Here is a 21,648-nt window from a genome sequence, read left to right on the forward strand (position 1 = left end):
ATTTTGATGCAATTTAAAATTTCACACTTTAGGCTATATCAAGAATATTTTTTTTCTGTGCTCCTATCAACTGTGATAGACAAAAGCTTACATCACAGTTCATTAGATTTTTTGGAGTTCATGAGATTCATATATTCATTCCAAAGACAAACAAAAACAAAAGAACAAGAAGCATAATAGCAATTCCTCTGGAAACGAGCAACATTGTGCAGTATCTTTCCAAAGTAGGGTAAATCATACAACTATATCAGTTTCTTTTCAATTAAAATAAAATCCCACTTAATGAAAATTTACCTTTGTTTAATCTTTCCAAATGGATCTTCTGCTAGTATTACAGTAGCAACTCACAATATTATTTGCTTTTGTAGTAGTTGGTTATGCTGCCTGGAGAGGCATATATAGGAAACTTATACCCTGTTTCCCCTAAAATATGACATCCCCTGATAATAAGTCCAGTCGGGCTTTTGAGCGCATGAGCTAAAATAAGCCTCCCCCTGAAAATAAGCCCTCCCCAACAATATTTAAACACAGAGCTGGAAATCAGGTAAGACAGCAAGAGGAGCCCCATCTTGCTCCATGTACCCCAAAATAATAAGACTCCCCGAAAATAAGACCAAGTGCTTATTTCGAGGTTCAAAAAAATATAAGACAGGGTCTTATTTTTGGGGAAACATGGTATTTACAAGTGCAAATTTTTTAACAAAAACATTGGAGTGATTTAGGATAAAGCACCTCTAAGAATCACAAGAAAGCTTAACTTCCTGCGAATGTTTTGCCCCTCTTATTTTTTGTACTTGCTGTTGATTTGATCAACCGTGATGGATGAAATAATGCATGGAAGACCATTTATAATTCTGTTGCAATTGGTATACCATCACCTAATAGATGTTAACCGTACTGGACTCTTAAGCACTGTAGCAGCAGAAGGAAGGTATTAAAATAGCACAGCCCATAGATTAATGAAGTTCAACTGTGCTTTGACAGCATTTGGGGAATTTATTGACACCATGACAAGCGATTCAGTCAAAACCCTGAAAAGACTGTGGCAGAGAAATGTCTGATACACTTGGCCCCTTCCAGGTGATGCAAAGCTCTCGTACAGAATGGCTAAACGGACTTCTGAATTGTTTAGCATGGAATGATTTCAACAGAGTTAAGAGTGACACTTTAATAAACGTGACGCAGAGTCTTTCTAAAGACCACATTTATACTGACATTAGCGATGGTGCAGAGAACCACACCTCATTGCGTCTGCTTTGCTGGCCAGTAGAAGTGTCACCTGTGTATGTCTGTGAACACACAGATAACGGGAACAACTTTTGCATGCCTTACAAAGGAAGAAGCTGCATTACTGCTTTAAAAAGGTGCCACATTCACCCACATTTTTATGATTCAAATCTTTGAAATGCTTTGTGCATCCCTAGGAACGCATCATCAAATGCATCTTTCCCCCATTGACTGACTTACTGTAGTATGTAAAATGATTGATCAGATGCCTTGATACATTTTCTTTATTTCAAAGGAACCATGACCGTTGCTAATTGTATCAAGGAAGTAAAAGGCTTCTTGATGTTCTTTTGCTGTCCTTTGTTCCTTCTGACCACTTTTTTTTTGTATTTGAAATCCTCCAAAAATTTCTTTTAGAAAAAGGTGGTAATTGTGTAGGAGAGACAGATGAGCTTTGATTAGGAAAGACCCTGGATCACATATTTTCCAGATGTGAGCCTTTAGAGATTAGATGCAAGAAGATGAATTTATTAAGTTCTAGACCATGTGCTGAATATTAACAGTATTTATGGAAATGTTAAAAAGGAACAGGCACCCAAAATAGAGAACTATTTCAATGTAGAAATAGGTAGAAAATATTTGTAGGAATCCGATTCAAAGATTCAACTTTGGTAAATTCCCAAGTCAAGGGATTACATAACTTGAGTAATGCATTAGTTACATTTATGCAGTATTTTTTTTTGTAATAGCAGCTTCCTTTGTAAGGAAAGAAAAAAGGAATGACTGTAATGCCTTACCAGGCATTGGTTTTGGGTAAAACTGGTTCAGTAAGAAACATTGCAATCAATTGTGCCTGAATCAGAATTGTTTAGCTCTTGGCATTGGAGAATTCTCAAAGTAATCAACTTCCCATTTAATAGGCTGAGTCTACTCCATATACTTTAAAGGCAAACTTGCAGTTCACACAGCAATAAAATAAAAATATACCCCCCCACCCCCCCAAAGCTATATAGATAAAGAACCTAAGAATGCTTATGTTAATAAGAACATTTAAACATTTTGGATTGTAACTGGTATTTCTCACTATCTTTTTAAAGAAAAAAAGATACATTTTAATTTACATTTACTAAGATTCAAGAAGTTGCAAAATAGATGGAATGCACACTTGAAAATATTTACTCTTGTGTTTCATATGAGCTATAATGAATTAACGAGATGTATGTGATTGTAAATGTTTCTGTGGGCCTATTCAAGTTGATCATATTTCTTAATTACAGAACATAAAATATTGTATTGGAAAGGATAACATTTCATCTATTTGGCAGAAATGATCAAAGTAGATCATAGAATGTCTTCCTTTCCCAGCAATTAAAATATCTTCTTAACAGTTTGCAAACATAGAGCCCCAGGGCTTGATTTCTTTCCATTTTTTCTTTGGCTTTTCTCAGAAAGTTCTACAAAATTTTAACACATCTCTTTTGCAAATACAAAATGAAAAAGATACCCAAGTCACTCTTCTGATGCATTATTTATATATCATTCTTAATTAAGATGTCAGCCAGTTTCAGGTGTACTTATTTACATCATTCTTGTAAATCCAGATTTGAATCTGTCTCAGTCTTAGTTTGTTAAAAATAGACAATCTTAAAAGTAACTTCTGAATACTTTGTTCTGAATATCCTTAAATTTGTCCCAAGTTAAAATAATTTACTTCTTATGGTATTAATGGCTTTTTTCTCCTTTAATTATAATGTTTAATTCTTTCTTGTTACCTCTAGAATTCAACCATCAAAGACCCTTCTTATCATATATTTTTCCTGATAAACAGTATTTTTCTATGGGAAAATTTCTTATACTTAATATCAAAATGTTAATGTTTTCTCCCAAACAATTACGTTTTTCCACAGGAAAGATCCTTAAATAATTTTATTTCCAATGTTGACCCCTTAAACCATTTATAATTTTCCAAAACCAACATTTTCATCATTCTTTTGATGTTTATTCCAAAAGAAAATTTAAAATCTTTAAACTTGCATAGAACTTTTTTTCAATAAGTATTGAAGGAGATTCACATGATGTAATGAAACTTCCAGGTTTTTAATATCCAAAAAGCACTTAAGCAATTTCCAAAAGTGATTAAGATTAAGAAAAGGAAGTATGCAAATCCAGTGTTATTTTGAAGGCTTGGAACTGTGATTTAGGCATGGATAGCGTAGCGTAGCATAGTGTAACGTATTCTTTATTGGCCAAGTATAATTGTTAAAACACCCAGTTTCATTTGTATATCCAGGATAACATATCCAGTATAATCCATGACGTATCTAGTATGATCCAGTATAGATAACGATTCTCTTGGCTTACAGAGCTCTAACCCATTGGAAACCATTTGTCCTATGGTCTCTTCACAAGGAAGTACTGTCTGGTGTGCACATGGGCAGTCCTGAGTCCTCTCTTTGCCCAGAGAGCAATTTCAAGAAGTCGGTCCATTTGCCAATTTGTCATTCCGGTGTAGTTATCGTCTTTGCTCACTGCAGAGCTGTCTTCAATTTGTCATAGCTTCCCCAGAAATTCTTTTTATCTTGAAAACAATTGCTGAAGAATTATTCAGAGTGACTGAATAAGATATCAAAACAAGACAGAAGAGAGGAGGTCACAAAGATTGAAGCCAAGGGTTCAACAAGAAGTTCTTGAGGGATTCCATCACCTATTATTTTTTTATTGGTGCAATTTTTCTTTTTCTCTTTTAAATAAATTATGTCTTTCTACTTTTACATGCTTCCCTTTAAATCCTTTCAGAAAATATGTGGTTGATGGGCTAATGGATTTCTTTGGTATTTTGAGGCATTTGTACTTAAAAGTAACAAGGCTTTGCTAACTGCCTTGCATTAATTTAAATCTTGTAATAATACCAGATCTTCCTAATGAGTTATGAGGATCAAACTCAAACAAATTATGAAGCTTATACTCAACAAGCCAGCTTTGTGGAATACTTGCATTATCTGCCTATCATACTTTATATATTCATAAATACATTTTATGTAGTACTAACATAGAACTAAAAAAAAATAGGAATGATCACTTCTAACTAGCCCATTTTTCATTCTGCATGGCCATTTATAGAGTCAGTGGAATCTACCTTCTCAATGACAAAGTATTTTTAAGGAATAACAAATATACACTGTTTCAAAATTATTAAGGAACTGAGTGAAGGAGATATCAGCTTTCCTGAAGTTGCTAGGATTTATGCCAAAGGTTAATTAATTTAGTGACTATGTTGTTAAAACCTGCAGGTAATTGTTATTTAAGGAAATTACAGCAGAAAATAAAAATAATTTACTCCAGGAGCTTTACAGACGCCTCCGTTACCATTGCTGCAATGAAAAGAACATTTAGATTATTTTAAAAACACTAAACAGTAGATTAGTGTTAAAAACAAATATTCAGAAACACTTCAGAGCAAATTCAGTCATTTTCTTTCAAATAAATTTCAGAGTTTTACTGTTTATCACAATTTAATATCATTTTACTAGTTTTAGTTACAATCTTTAATAGTCAGCTCAATTCATTTTGAATGTTTGTTTGTTTGTTTGTTTATTTATTTATTTATTGGTTCGATTTATATGCCGCCCTTCTCTGGAGACTCAGGGCGGCTTACAATGCATTAAGCAATAGCCGTCACACTTTTGTATATAGCTGCTTAGTAGGGCTTTTGGCCCCCCTTAAGCGGTGTTCTTTTTATACAAAGTCAGCTTATTGCCCCCACAATCCGAGTCCTCATTTTACCTATCTCGGAAGGATGGAAGGCTGAGTCAACCTTGAGCCTGGTGAGATTTGAACTCGCAGTAATTACAGGCAGCTGGCAGCTAAATACTACTTAACAGCGCTTTAATCCACTGCACCACCAAGGCTCTTCAATTTATTTAATTTATTTATTAAATAAACCCCACTCTTCCCAATAGGGTGACTCCGGGTGGCTTACAAAACATAAAAAAAAAAAAATACAAAAACAATTATAATTACATCGTTAGATAAAGACTAGAGCCAAAGAGTTAGACAGCATGAGAATGAGATCTTCTTACTCCCTCAACCAGTTCCAGCAATGAGCGCCTCCCTCAGAGCCCCAAGTCAACCAGCAAAACCAGGTTTAATAGCCTCCCAGAGTGCAATTCTCACTTTTCATGGTAGAATGTTCCACAGGACTGGGGCCACACTGGGAAAGACTCTTCCTCTTGACCTCACATGCCAGAATTCTTTAATAGAGGTAGTCCTCAATTTACAACAGATTATTTAGTGACCTTTCAAAGGTACTACGCCACTGAAAAAAGTGACATGATCGTTTTTCACACTTATGACCCTTGCAACATCCCCATGGCTATGTGATCAAAATTCAGATGCTTAGCAATTGACTCATTTATGATGGCTGTAGTGTCCAGGGGGTCATGTGGTCACCTTTTGTGATCTTCTGACAAGTAAAGTGAATGGAGAAACCAGTCACTTAACAACCATGTTACTAACGTAACAACTGCAGTGATTTACTTAACAAATGGGGCAAGAAAGTTTGTAAAATGGGGCAAAGCTCACTTAATAAACATCTTGCTCAGCAACAAAATTTTGGGCTCAATTGTTATAAGTCAAGGACAACCTGTATACTGAATAAAGTAAGATAATGGTTGCATACAAAGACCTTTGTTTAGAAAGGAGATTCTTGAACATGCTTTTTAGGGAGTGTGTAGGAAACAAAGCTTTACAATGCTAAGAATGAAATCCTACATTTAAAGATAGTAAAATATTATGTTTTGAAAAATGTCGATGTGTTTTTGTTTTCAAAACGGTGATGCCATTTTATGGCTTTTAATGCCGTTTGGTTTTTTGAGATCACAATGCCTGTAATGAAAAGCAGAGCTGCAGAGCATGTAAGTAATACTTTTTCAGGCAAGCAAAATAATCTATGTTGATGGCACTTGAATGCCAAATAGATTTGCAACTATCTTTGAAATAAACAGAAGAGACGTGTGATTAGATTTAGGGGTATGGCTGGAATTAACTTTAATAGAAGAAACTTGACACTGTGGAGAATCTGTCTCGAATTTGGGCAACTTTAAGAAGTTTGGTCTTTAACTCCTAGAATTCCCCAGCCAGCAAGAAATCCTTCTCCTCTGACCCTAGCTCCATAAGCAATTCCTTCCCTCCCTGTATCTAAGTCCAACAAGCCCTGTGGTTAAAAATGTACATCCCTAACAGGATTCTGTATTTCACTGCACAGTGAATTTTAGGAGTTCGTTTATTCATGCTACAGAGCCAGCATAGCTATGTCATTTTTTTTGATAGCTCTACTATATAATAATATAAAAAAAACCTTACTTAATCTCTTTGGCCCATCTGTTAGACAGTAATTTCATTACAAAGTTCAAATAATTCTTATCCATTGGGTTGCAGTGCTCACCTTAAGAAGAGTATGCATGAAATGGTAGCTTAGGCCAGTCTGACTTCTTCCAAAAGTCTAGGCTCTGCTACTTCAGATGACAGCGAATGTGATCTAGTGGTTAAGGCACCAGGCTAGAAACCAGGAGACTGTGAGTTCTAATCCCACCTTATCTATGAAAGCAGGCTGGATGACTTAGAACCAGTCACTCAGTCTAATTCACCTCATAGGGTTGTTGTTGTCGGGAAAATAGAAGTGGAAAAGTGTGTTGGATATGTTTGCCATCTTGAGTTATTTGTAAAAATAATAAAGGCAGAATATAAATTAAATAAATAAAATCCACATCATGCATCTTTATGTACATGGAAAAGGCATATTTTGGAGGATTCACACACTATATCAATCCAAGGGTATTAATGTTGATTTCCAAGTATATATTTTGGTTGGTTTAGGCAATTTGAGGCTATTCTTTTCAGTAGCATTGTCCAAAATAAAAATATTGGCACAAATATTTCCACTCCAAGACTTAGAGCTGTGCTTATCAAATTACTTTTCTCTCAAGGTACATATTTTTGAGGAGGAGTTCAAAATATGCTTGAAAATTAAGATAATTCCATAGACTCATTTTGCCTCCTTTGGCCTTTAAAAATAGTTGTAAAAAAAGTATTATCAATTTATTCCAGTGCATTTGTTTGTATCATTTATTACATTTGTTGTAAATATAATTACAATTTAAATTACAATAGTATTTTCCTGGTACGAAACTAGCCCACAACCCCAAATAGGCAACGTATAATTCCAGTTATCATTTAAAAAATATATATCAAAATCCAAAATAATAATTACAGTACACAATAAATTAAAATAGTTTAGGAAAAATTAAATTCTTTGAAACCTTCAGGGTATGCTATTTCTACTGATAATGAACAATTTGTCCATAATGGCTCTCCTTTGTGAAAACGTGGTCTATACCAATTTTGGAAAACCATTTTCAATGAGAAGGGAAGGACACTAATTAGGAGAATGATCTTTCAAAGCATTTTGGTCCCATGATAGAAAAGTAGAACTTTCAGGACTCAGCCGCTCCCTCTCCAATATCTTATTAAACTGGGACACCACCAGCAGCTTCAAGGGATCTCATACTCTGGACCAATACAGCTAACGTTGCTTGTGGCAAAACAATTATTTAATCTACAGGTAGTCCTCGACTTAATAACCATTTGTTTAGCGACTGTTGTAAGTTACAGCAGCACTAAAAAGTGAATTATGAGGAGTCCTTGCACTTACAAGTGTTGCAGCATCCCCATGGTCATGTGATCAAACTTCAAACACTTGGCAACTGGGGTGTATTTACTAGGATCATGTGACTGGGATCATGTGATCACCATTGACAACCTTCCTGGCCAGCTTCCAACAAGCAAAGTCAATGGGAGAAGCCAGGTTTGAGTAAGTATTGAGTGGTTCCCTTAACAACTGCAGTGATTTTTTTTAACAACCGTGGTGAAAAAGGCTGATCAGGCGCAACTCACTTAACAGCCATCTTGCTTAGCAAAAGAAATTCTGCTCCCAACTGTTGTCATAAGTTGAGGACTACTTGTACTTGATTGGGTTCTGTCAGTTGATTATATACAGTTGATTATATTATATTCTGAAGCTTTAATGACCTACGCCATGTAAAAGTTGAAACCTCCCAAAAAACAGAGTTCTCAGGTCAAGAGAACCAAATTCTTCCAAGTAATTTGGAAGGAATTGAAGCAAACAAGGGCCTATGAAAAGAAAAATGATGGTTGTTTCATATAAAGCTACTTCATCCCTCCCACAGTCTTCATTACATTCATAGAAGAAAACAATATGTCATGTGCATATTTATAACTTGAAACTTGAACTTCTGAATAATTTCATCTTCTGGTAAAAAAAAACACAAGGGGCAGAATGAAATCTTATAGCGCTCAAGGAGCAAAATCGAGTATAGCATCTTGCATTGAACTGCTGGTACAAAAAACCTTCAGATATATCCATTCATTCACATTTGAAATATTTTAAATGTCTCCTCACAGTTATTAAAAGTATTATTTTAGTTGATTTAATTGACAATACATGCTCTCTCTTTCTCTCTCTTGTCATATGACACAAGCTGCTGCCAGTGTGAATTGTGTCATAATGTTTACTGATCTGTTGAGCCTTGAAAACATAAAAGAGAAAAAATTGAGCCATTTAGCCGTTTGTAGTAATGACAATAACAGTGACATTTTAGAACTGGTTCATGCATCCAATTTTATTTCCTTAATGAATAACAGTTTGGTTGTCAAGTTCAATTTTATTTTAAAACTCTTGAGGCACATTATGCTATACCAATAATTGTTTAAATGAAATGAAATATAATTTATTCAGAATATTTATATCTTGCCTACTGCCCAAAGGTCTTAAGCTTGCATAGTATAGGTTTAATATTCATCAAAATGGATGAGTTGCTAGTGATGAAAAAAAACAAAACCTGAATATGAAAGTTCCCCAGTCCTCAAATCCTTTTATTGTTATTCCACAGCTGATCCTTGAGGCCATAAATGGTCCTAGATGAAATTACATAGAACAGGAGCTAATGGACTCAAGGTGTTCTAGAGCTTTTCTCTGGGAAATTAATGCTTTTGTCCTATTCAGTCACATCACTTGGTTCTCTGAATTAAAATCTGTCACTGGAATCTTTGTCAAGTATTGTTATCTCAAAAAACTTAGGTTCTTTCATTTCAGTGATCACTTTATTTTGATTCGGTTTCCTCCTCCTCCTCCTCCTCCTCCTCCTCCTCCTCCTCCTCCTCCTCCTCCTCCTCCTCCTCCTCCTCCTCCTCCTCCATCTCCATGTTAAATGCATTCCCAAGCCCTTTGGAACAGCCTCCCATCTGGAGATCTGAGGGGTCCATACCTCTTTAGGCTTCTAGAGGACGCTGAAGATCTAGCCCCATGATGGCAAACCTATGGCACGTGTGCCACAGGTGGCACGCAGCGCCCTCTCTGTGGGCATGCAAGCCGTCACCCCAGTTCAGCTCCACTGCACATGCATGTGCGCCTCCCACCAATCAGCTGATTGTCTGGTCTCTGCTGTGCATGCATGGGGTGGGGCGTGTGCAGGAGGGGCCGTACACACATGCATGGGGGGTGAGGAATGTGCTGGGGCTACATGCGCGGGGGCAGGGCGCATGCGGGGAGGCCGTGCGTGCATGGGCAGGGTGCAGGGGCGGGGGCCATGTGCGCAGGGGCGGGGCGCATGCATACGCACTTTGGGCACTTGGTCCAGAAAAGGTTAGCCATCACTGATCTAACCCTTCCACCAAGCATTGGGCAGGATAGAGGTTGAGCTAGGAGGATATTTGGTCTGTGCTTAGGGGAAATGGTACCTTTGTTTTTAGCTATGTTTTATGGATTGTTGCATTTTGTTGCCGGTACCTAAAATCATTACATGGGATAGATGGTCATATAGGTCCCCTCCCTCCCTCCCTCCGTCCCTCCCCTCCTGAAATTTTATCCTAATACATAAGGTTGTTTACTTTTTCTTGTTAATCATTATCAAATAGTGTCAACAAAATTTGAAATTATATTTTATGCGAAAGCTCTTTTCTTATCCTTATTTAATAAGTTCTCTCTAGATATTTTACTTCTATTTCATGTAATAAGGTAGGCATCTTCTATAAATCTTAATCCAGTGAAGGGAAAAAGCCCAGCCTGTACCGCTCCTGACTGGAACTGCCTATGGACTCAGGACTGGCTAGGCTTAAAGGCTGCTCTGGGGAAAGAGCAGGGGTGGGGGTTAGAGGAAAGGAGGAAGGCAGATAGCAGATACCAAAGGATGATGACAAAGAGAAGTCTGCAGAGGAAGCACTGGAAATTGCCCAGGTCAAGGCCTGTATAAGCAGACTTCCTCACCCTTCTTTGCTGCCTGGTTGGAACCCCATCCTCATTTACCAGGCATTAAATAGAGCTTGTTCCAGTGGTGGAATTCAGTTTTTTTACTACTGGTTCTGTGGGCGTGGCTTGGTAGGCGTGGCAGGGGAAGGATACTGCAAAATCTCCATTCCCACCCTACTCTGGGGCCAGCCAGAGGTGGTATTTGCTAGTTCTTCGAACTACTCAAAATTTCCGTTACCGGTTCTCCAGAACCTGTCAGAACCTGCTCAATTTCACCCCTGGCTGGTTCCCTTATTGGAATTACTTCAGTTCTCGGAGGCTGGGACTCGAATACTTGTTCTTAAACTGCTGTTGCCTGTCCCAGTTTTCTGCCTTGGTTTTGATATTTTATTTTGATTTTATTTTTTGAATATTTTTTTTGAGTTCTTAGATTGGGTTGCTGACATTCCAAAGCAGGGGTGGGCCAACCTAATGCTGGGTCAGGAATTTTGGGAGTTGAAGTCCACGGGTCGTAAAGGGGCCATGGTTGCCCACCTCTGCTCCAAAGAGACTGTCTATGTTTTCAGCTCCTTAAATGCTTAAGGGTCTGGGAAGAATAATCTGCAGCACATTTGTTTGCTGTTGTTTGTGGTTCATATCCCTATCTCTCCATCTGTGAGGGACTTTGCCATATTTAGATCTGGATATTTTGCTTAAGTGCTTCTTACAGCTTTTTGTTTGGTGACTTATGAGTCAGTATTGATTCCTGGTGACTGCTTAGACAAGTCCCTGCATTTTTCTTGGTGAGATTTTCAAAAGTGTCTTGCTCTTGCTTTCTTCCTAGAGCTGAGATGGAGAAACTAGCCTAAAGTCACACAGCAGCTTTGTGCCTAAACTGGGACTAGAACTCACAAACTCCTGATTTCTAGCCTGAGGCCTTCACCCCTAGACCAAGCATGATTAATTTATTAGTGTGACCACTGACACTTACGTTTCCCTCTTCAAATGCAACCACGGATCTCTACTTCACTAGAAGCACGAATGTAAAACCTTAAAGTTAAAAGTAATTTTAACTTTTCCATTTGTGCATATAGTGAAATAGAGATCCATGGCTGCATTTGAACAGGGAAACATAAGTGTTAGTGGTCAAGATAATAAATTTGAATGCATAATATTATATAAATGTTTCCAGTAATTAAATGAATAAAATTGTAGGACTGTGTTTATCAAGAGCACATCATGTGGCTTATCTGTAGTTCCAGTTACAAAGTAAGGCCTATGGATGGGATCCTTATTCTTGAAGTAGAACCAACTGAAACTATCAGAACAAAACTGGGTAAACAAATAAACAACGATTTGACTAAGTACCTAAAGAAATGTCTCCAGCGCAATCTGTCTGCTGGCAGAACAGGTTCCCCTCCCTTTTCTCTCAGCCCGGGGTGTTCTGGAGGCCAGGGAGAACATTAAAACCAGAATTGGGATAAAGAGGAGCAAGTGGAAATCTGTTTGGGTGACATGGGATGTAGTAGTTCAAGAGAATCTGTTTCACTGAAATCTGTTGAATAATTCATATAAATTATTTTTTGGTATTTTACACAAGTTTGGGACATTTGTCACTGTGCATGGGTTTTTTGTGTGTTTATAAATGAAATTTTTCTCATGGTACTATCAAAAGTAAGAACATATGGACCATTTCCTCCCTTCTTTATGACCGTAGAGAATATTCACCCTGCTTCTTTACACAATTTCTATTTAGCAAATTCTCTCTATATCATAGCAAAAAATTATAACGTGCTGCTTCATGAAATTATGTGCATGATATAGTCTGATAAATCAATAGAATTCAATAAAAATCAGCTGAAAAAAGCACTTAGTTGCATCCTCTGCTGTGCAGTTGTGATTTTAGAATGTATATTTTACTATTCGAAAGAATGAAGCAATCAAACGAGTCAAATGGAATACAGCAGGTTCCTTATTCTAATGCCTCAGTAATGCAGTCCTAATGTGAAACCTGTATGTTTACTACAGTGTATACATTTCTAAAGGGAATTTTAAAGAAGTTAAATATAAATGTTTTAAAAAGAATAATGAACATTTTCAGGCATTGGGTTATTGGTGGTTCTATATACATGGTTATTACCTGCTTTGGGGGTTTTTTCCCAGACGTTTATAAGCTATAAAAATTGTGCTCTTGGTAATTCATCAACACTTTTAAAAGTTTAGCTTTTATTTAAAAATGCAGTATTCCATTTCTTACATTATGTTACTATGGTTTAAATGACATACATTTTAGACATTTAAATGCGTGCATCAATTGGCTACTTTTAGAATACAGGCTGAAGTTCCACAGTAGAGAATGAAAATGTTCAACATTATTAAGTTCAATACTACACCTTCAATTTCTAATAAATGAAATATAATTCTGTATATATATATATATATATTTGGAGGATATATGCTATAGTGTCACTTATTAAATTCCACAAAGTATCTTTCAAAAAATATTTTTCTTTTCCATTTTTTTCTTTTTCTTTTGTTTTCAACTAGGACCCCTACTATGGCTGGTGGCTTATTTTCTATTGACAGAAACTACTTTGAAGAGATAGGAACATACGATGCAGGAATGGATATCTGGGGTGGAGAAAATCTTGAAATGTCTTTTAGGGTAATTTTCCATTTTATTTCCTTTTGTAATAACTGGCAGATTTTCTGTAAAAAAATGTTAACGTTTTAAGATAGGGATGTTTTAATTTTGTTTATCTTAAATGAAATCTTTACTTTGTCTTGAAATTAGGAAGATAATCCAAATGGAAAGCTTCTTCAATGGAGGGCTTCATTCAGCAAAACTTAATCAGGGCAAATTCACTTATTATTCAGCTTCCTTTTTCTCTGCTGTTTCTGGATTCACATTGAATAAGGAATTCTCTTACTTTCTGTTGCTGAGTGAAACCTTCTGTTCATGGATTGATTTGAGCTGAATTTCATCCTTCAGTTTTAGTGCCATGTTTTTTTTCACACATCACATGAAGCCTTGAGTACCAGAAAATTGTATGATGTAGATTAGAGGCCCATGTCATTATTAACCATATCTGGCTCTGTGTTGCATAAGCCCATTTGTTACTTAATTTCATGACTTCTCAGCAAGTGGGAGCAAATGAGGTTTAGCATGGAATATCCATGACCATCATCAGATTAGGGATTAAATTCACATAATGTAGGTGTCCCATAATATGTGTATTTCTTTTATGCTGCCTTTGAAACAGTCCCATTTTGCTTTCTTCCATTGTTATATACTTGTGGTCCTTGGCACTCTCTAAGCTTGGTTGTTTCCTTGCCGATGTTTCATTACCAAACTAGGTAACATCATCAGAATGCTATCTGCAAGAAATGCCAACCAAACCAAACCAAGCCAAACTCAAGAGAGTACCAAGGACCCCACAATTCAACCCAGAGCTACAAATATTCTCTTCTATTGATATATGCCTTTTTCTCTAAAATTTTCAAAAGCATATATATCATTTCTCATGCCAATTTCCTAAATATCTGCTGATTTTTCTTTGAATGTTTTCCTAAATGTATACTAAATTTATATATGGAGCTGAGATAATTTCTTTGCTAAGAAGATTTCATTTACTGCTGTTGAGCATGCTGAAATAAAGGAAATCTTTTATGGATTACTTTCCCAACATTGGGATGAGAGTCAGATTGTTGGGGAGACCTAGATTTAAGTTTTCCATCAGCCATGGAAGTTCTGTATTTGGGATTATTTTATTTATTTATTTATTTATTAAACTTATACAGATTACCTACTTTGTCAGTCTGCTCTACCTCAACCTGATTATGGGGAAAACAGAAGAAAGGAATGTTAATACATGGCTTGATCTCCTTGGAGGATAGGCACCGTATACATTTAACAAGCAAAAGAAACAATAAATAACATAAAATGCACATGCACATGCATTTATTTAACTGCTCATTTGTTTTCTTATATATATAATTTATTCATGTGGCTTAAAAAACATTCTTGGTACTGGAAGGCAAAATTTCCAAATGATTTGTCATGTACTTAGTGTAACATCCTTAAATTGTGCTTTAGGGATAGAAATTATATTTCCAAACGACTGAGTTTGGAGCCAACTATTTCAGGCATCTATAAAGCCTATGACGTAAATGAAATGATGGAAATTTCTTGAGTTTCTAGGTAATCTTAAATAAATTAGAAAATTGATCTTAAAATGAGTGTAAGAGGAAATAATGTACACTAATAAATGATGGACTATAGATATTTATGCTACAGTGTTTAAAAGACCCTTATTTTCATAATGACTCATCGGATAAAGCAATTAGCTCTCAAGCGTGCTGCCCATGACTTGCCACTTCTTATAATATTCTCATTCTTTTATTTTATCAAAAAGAAGTATATAGAATGCAGAGTGCACCCATTTATATTTCTGGTGAATATAAAGTGAAGAATGCACAGGCCCAGTTTCTCCATTATTTTTAGACTAGAAGTCATAAAATGGGTGAACGTGTGAAACTCATTGCATATGGTATATCAAAGAGCTATTTTGACTCTTAGACACAATCAACTGATTGGGGATTCTTAGGGAATTCTATTTGGTGCATTGTAATTTAAAATGATGCAATCTATTCACTCCAGACTACTCTACAGATTGGAGCATAATTGTGCTATTGTTTGTGAATGTTGTGCATTTCCCCCCCTTTTTTAGTAGCATCACTTTGTTAACTGGAGCACTGAGCCAGATTGATCCAAGTAAGAGATTGAAATATCCACGCAAAAAAAAAAAAAAAAAAGACAATTTTCATAAGAAAATATGTGAAAGACTATCCACCTATCTTGCTTTGCAGCCATCTTTTCTCCATGTTATAGGATTCTCTGTGTGACCTCTATTATGGTCTGAATAGGAGAAACACATTTAGATTCAACCCTAAGTAGATGGAGAGACTGTTGATTTAGAAGCTTTCATATTCCAGAAGAAATTTATCTTTGATGCTATACAAAATGTCTATGGAGCAGCCTAACACTTTGCGGCTGTCCTGGATCATAGCTCCTATCGAAAGAGCAGATAGAGACTGTCACAGGAGATCCTTTGCACAGCTTTAGTTGTGTGCTAGTTTTTGGCCTTTTTTGGAACAAGAGTCTTTATTGGAAGTCACTCATGCCTTTGTCACTTCAGTGTAGATTAATGAAATTTAGTGTACACTGAACTTCAGGAGGACCATTTGAGGACCATTTGAAAGCTGCAGAATGCAGCTGCATGCATGATGATGAATAGTATCTTACCTACCATGTTTCCCTGAAAATAAAACCCTGTCTTATATTTTTTTGAACCCTGAAATAAGTGTTTGGCCTTATTTTTGGGGAGCTCTTATTATTTTGGGGCATGTGGAACAAGATGGGGCTCCTCTTGCCATCTTACCTGATTTACAGCTCTGTCTCCCTAACCCTAACCAGAGGAAATGGCGGGGACCAGCTGCGCATGCGTTTAAGTATTTTTGGGGAGGGCTTATTTTCAGGGGAGGACTTATTTTCAGGGGAGGGCTTATTTTTGGGGAAACACGGTATCCATGTGTTTACTATTGTAGGAGTTGTGTTGGTTACTGATAAGCTTCTGGATACAATTCGAGGTGCTGATTATGATCTATAATGACCTTTATGGCTTTGGATCACGTTATCTATCAGGTTGCCTGCTCAGGTGTGCCTCTGCTTCTCAGGAGTGTCAATGAGAGGGGAGCTTTTTCTATCATGGCCCCTCCTCCTCTGCCTCTGGAATTAAAAGTACTTCAGAAGATAATAAAGACTTGACTCTTCTATGTATCGTTTGGGAATAAAATAGGAATATGAATCTAGCTGTTTCTAAAATGGATTAGAGGGTGCCAAGTGTATTGGGTTTTATTTAATTTGAACTGTTTAAACCTAATTGCTATATTGGGAAATTTTTAGCTACTTAAGAGTTTCTACCTGAACGAGCATATAAGCAGGGGGAAATTAAAAAAAAAAAAAAAGACTTGAGAAAATGAGTGATCGCAATCACCTGCAAACCTTTTTCTTCTCATGGAAGAAATGTCTTTTTCTGTGAGCAGGAGGGGTATAGGACGATTGGTCTGTTCATCCTACAGAAGTTCTCTGAAACCCTTTCTGTTTGAGTTGTGAGCACTCAGGAGGCATTTTGGAATACTGGGTTTCTTATCTGTAAATGGAGATAAAAGTCTTTAATTACTGTTTGGGGGACTTGGGTTTTGAAATTTCAATAGAGAGGCACAGCTTGAGAAGGAGGAGTTGCCTGGCCAGGTGAGACATACATAGGCCATATTTGCCCTGTTCATCAGAGGTTTCCTCTATCTTTCATAAGGATCTTTGACACAGACATTCAAGGGAATAATTATTTTTGCAAGCATACCATACATGCTAATTAAAAAAAAACTAGCCTATCTTAATATCCATACTAAAAAAGCCTGCTTCTCTTTACACTCCCAGCATTATCCCACCCTCCATAAGGGGTGGCCACTCAAGCAACAGTTAGAGAGTTCATTCATTGCCCAGTACAACCCCAAATTCTATAAGCTGTGGCTGATAAAGCCTAGGGATACTTTCCACTCACTCTGATTATATGTATTTAACTTGCTCCTGATTAGCAGCTGTTTTATATTTGGTTGATATTGCACGTATCCTAATTTTGGGCTTCTCAAGAGATTTCTGGTTGCTCCTGGAGGAACAGGAAGCTGTAGTAGATAGCATTTTGGCTAAGGAATCTTCTTACAAACTTATATGTCTTATACATTTAACATGCATATAATATTGATGTAAAAATTATATTATTTCTATGATTTAACTGCTTGACAGTATGATCCTGCAATATAACAATATATTATTGTTATAACAATAACAGTATTATTGTGAGATACAAGCTATTGCTCTGTATTTAAAAAAAATATTTTGGACTTCTTTAGCTACACCATTATTCAATTTTTTAAAGAATTGACCAAACACACTTGGATTTTTTCTCCCATTTGACTTCCCTTCTTCCCTTTAATGATTATCTGAGGTAAAAAAAAAAAGTCTGTCTTTTTTACTAAAATGCACCTATTACATGATAGAACAGGAAAGAATAGCATTAAAAGACTCCAGAGGTAATTTAGCATGGCACAGCTTTGAATCAAATCATAATCATATTTCTGCATGAAGGTATGTAAAGTAAATTGCTTAACGACTGCCCAAATCACACAAAAGCAGACAACTGAGCTTTCCATTTCCAGGAGCTGAAGTGGCTTGACTCTTAAGTCCGCCTTATTATATCCTTACTAATCTAATATTCATATCAGACATTTTTTTAAAAACTCTCTCTACAGAAGATTGTAGAAATTCTCTGCTCTATCATTCACATGGAAGTCAAAAGCCCTTTTAGGGGTTGTATACAGGTAGTCCTCGACTTACAAAATTACAATGGCACCGAAACAGTGACTTATGACTATTTTTCACACTTATGACCATTGCAGCATTCCCATGGCCACGTGATTTACATTCAGATGCTTGACAATTAACTCACATTTATGATGGTTGCAGTGTCCTGGAGTCATGCACAAGCAAAGTCAATGGGGAAGCCAGAGGCACTTAACAACCATGTTACTAATTTAAGAACTGCAGTGAGTCACTTAACAAATGTGGCAAGAAAAGTCATAAAATGGGGCAAAATAGCAAAATAAATTTTGGGCTCAACGGTAGTCATAAATTGAGGACTGCCTGTATTTTCCATAACATCTGAGCTCACTGTAGTGTTCATTAATATGTATATGTCTGATGTATATCTTAGCCTTCCTCCAGAAACTCAAGGAGGCATGTATACTATTCCTTCCTCTGATTTTGATCTACAACAAAAAATCCTTTCCAATTTTTAGGTTTAAAAACCTAAAAATAGGTTGAGCTGAGAGAGAGTAACTAGTCCAAAGTCATTCAGTGGGTTGACGATGAATTTGAACCCTGACCCATTCCCAAGTCTCAGTGTAAACAGAGAAGATAATAGGGATGACAGGAAGAGGTAGGGATTTTCTTATTTACATTTTTAATTTTAGTCATCTTCATCTGGAAATGTCCTATGCTTCGTTAGCCATACTAGAGCTTCTAATAAATGCTTAACATTTTTTTTTAAAAAAATAAATATCAAGGCATGTTGCTTCCAGCTTATATTCAGGAGAATTTAGGAAACAGGGAGACGTAGATATACTCCAAGTACCATTTTAAGCATTAGAATATTGTAATTGGAGTATAATTTGCAAGAGCAAATTGAAATATTTTTAGAAGTTGGAACTCTATAGATATTTATAGTCTTAATTTGGGGGGGGGGAAGTGCGAGCAAACTGAAAAAGCCAGTGGCATTGTAAGTACATGGTTTGTGGGATAAATGATACCAACTACATACCACAGCTTATCGCTTTTGCTTTTTGCTTTGAGAAACTGTTACCAAGTGAGCCATTAATAGTCTAGAAGATCTGCAACCTTGCTGGGCTCTTATTGCCTAAGAAATCTTAAGTAATAAATTGCCTAGAGAGGGAGCCTGCTTCCCTCCCAGCTTTCTCTGCGTATCTGCTCTTTAAGAAAAATAATAATGGAATGAACGGCTCAAATCAAAAAAGCACACATTATGTAGACAGTTCTGGGGGGGGGGAGGGGAGGGATGATACTGAGAATAAGCAGCATTGATGAAGACCCAGGGAAGCAAAGTGCTGATTTTAGAAGCTTAGTGTCAGAAACTAGGAATAAAAAGAAATTGAGTTTATCTTCCAGAGCATTATACATCTTAAGACATCTGCAAAAAATGAAGCAAAAAACTGTTTTTATTATATATTCCATCAGCCCAACTGTGACTGACAAGATGCATTTCAATGTTGTAGCGGTTCATATACCAACTATAATATTTGAAAGTTTCTTTCTTGGCAACGGGAATGCAGTTAGATCAAACCACTAAAACTGACTTTCAAGCTGGAAGCCATTTCTACTTCTTCAGGGTTGGATTATTCTCAGCGTATTTCAATCACAACATTATTATCTTTTGGAAATGGTGTATTGTGGGGAAGTTATAGAAGCTGAACCTATCATAATATCACATACATTACATAGAACATTACAAAGGGTCCTTGTTTGGCGACTGTAATTGGGACTGGCAGCTTGTGGTTAAGCAAAGTGCTTCCTAAATCATGAAACCATGATTGTGCTTGTGATCTTACTTCACTTTTCCTGTGCTTTACAGACCTGGGAAAGTTGTAAATACGAGGATTGGTTGCAAAGTTACTATTTATCATCATTGTAACTATGAATGGTCACTAAACAAAGTAGTCACAAATGAGGACTACTTGTAAAGGCAAAGATGATGAAGAATGAACTGCAGCAGGGGTGAAATCCAGCAGGTTCTGGAGAACCGGTAGCGGAAATTTTGAGTAGTTCAGAGAACCGGCAAATACCACCTCTGGCTGGCCCCAGAGTGGGGTGGGAATGGAGATTTTGCAGTATCCTTCCCCCAGGAGTGGGGAGGGAATGGAGATTTTGCAGTATCCTTCCTCTGCCACACCTACCAAGCCATGCCCACCAAGCCACACCACGCCCACCAAGCCACGACCACAGAACCAGTAGTAAAAAAAGTTGAATTTCACCACTGAATTGCAGCATATAATGCAGGTCTTTTACTACAGCCATGAAGTGGTTTTTTAAAAAAACTTAAAAAACATTAAACCCAAGGCAGAAATGGTTACGTTTATTTTATTTTGAGAGTTCAAGTAGTCCTCGACTTAATAACCACATTGGAGCCCAAATATATGTTGCTAAGTGAGACATTTGTTAAGTGAGTTTTGCCCCATTTTACGACTTTTCTTGCCACTGTTGTTAAGGGAAATGCAGTTGTTAAATTAATGACACAGTTGTTAAGTGAATATAACTTCCCCATTGACTTTGCTTGTCAGAAAGTTGCAAAAAGGGATCACTACAACTGTCATAAATATGAGCCAGCTGTCAAGCACCCAAATATAAATCACATGACCATGGGGATGCAGCAATGGTCGTAAGTGTGAAAAATGGTCATAAGTCACATTTTTCAGTGCCATTGTAACTTTGAGCCGTCACTAAGTGAACCGTTGTAAGTCAAGGACTACCTGTAGTGGACTATTAAGTCTGTTTGGAAATCCAACTGTTTTTTTTAAAAAAACAAAAACAACAACCACCCAGGATTAAAACACATTTGAGCATGAAAGAATACACGGATATTTAGCTGAGACATGAACTAATGCTTTTATGGCCATTTCTGTAAATGTGGAAATATTTTGGGATGAATTTACGAGCTGGCCTTCCAGAAAAAAAAAACAACCAGCTTTTTCTTCTACTCGTTGACATTGAGCTATCTCTTGTACAGAGTCATGAACAGCATGTCACCGTCATCATGAATCCATGTAATACCGATTGATTGACTTTGCATCAGAGGTGGAAGTATAAAGCCTTGAGGGAGCTGGAATGGAAACGTTGCAAATGTATTTTACTAACCATTTGGCTTTGGTGTCACTTAAAATGTACGGTGGCTTTGGAATTTTGTTTTTACTTGTTTCTGCTTCAGCGTTCGGCATTTTAATATATTTTCATATTTTGGAAGGTCGTCTACTTTTGAAGACTATCATTTTGTAAGAAAAAAGCACAGGGAAAATCTTAAATAATATTGCATTATAAATCATTCTGGAAAATGTTTTTCTGATGTGCTTATGAAATTAGGACCACTGCTGTGAGAGAAGATATATAATTACTATGAATAAATGTGAGAATTCTTTAAAAAAAAAAAAAACAGCTGGGATGAAAAAGGAATAATTCCTTATTGCTTGATGATTATGTGCTGTAACTGTTGTATTATATAATGGTCTCATATAGTACGGTATTTTCATAGTGCAACCATACTTCCTTTCCCAAACCAAAAGAAACAACATCATGCTAATGATTGTTTATCTTCTTCACAATCAATAATTAAATTCTGAGATGCAACATTTTTACTTCAAGGGAGGTTCATGTTGAGTCTGAAGGACACTGAGTTGTCAGAGGTATGAGCATGAAATTACGGATATGGCACAAA

At 36.5% G+C, this 21,648-nt stretch overlaps 1 protein-coding gene across 8 annotated transcripts in view; it reads left to right on the forward strand.

Annotated features, from left to right (window-relative positions):
* GALNT13 (polypeptide N-acetylgalactosaminyltransferase 13) overlaps nucleotides 1-21,648 on the forward strand; it is a 233,083-nt gene that overhangs the window by 138,663 nt on the left and 72,772 nt on the right. For all 8 annotated transcript variants that reach the window (XM_087881889.1, XM_087881887.1, XM_034425248.3 and 5 more), the window contains exon 7: nucleotides 13,076-13,193. In XM_087881889.1, coding sequence (XP_087738015.1) covers nucleotides 13,076-13,193 — 118 coding nt within the window. The remainder of the gene's footprint in view (nucleotides 1-13,075; nucleotides 13,194-21,648) is intronic.

The sequence above is a fragment of the Pantherophis guttatus genome, chromosome 1 (genome assembly GCF_059756535.1).
Source record: "Pantherophis guttatus breed Tessera chromosome 1, ASM5975653v1, whole genome shotgun sequence".
NCBI lineage: Eukaryota > Metazoa > Chordata > Lepidosauria > Squamata > Colubridae > Pantherophis > Pantherophis guttatus.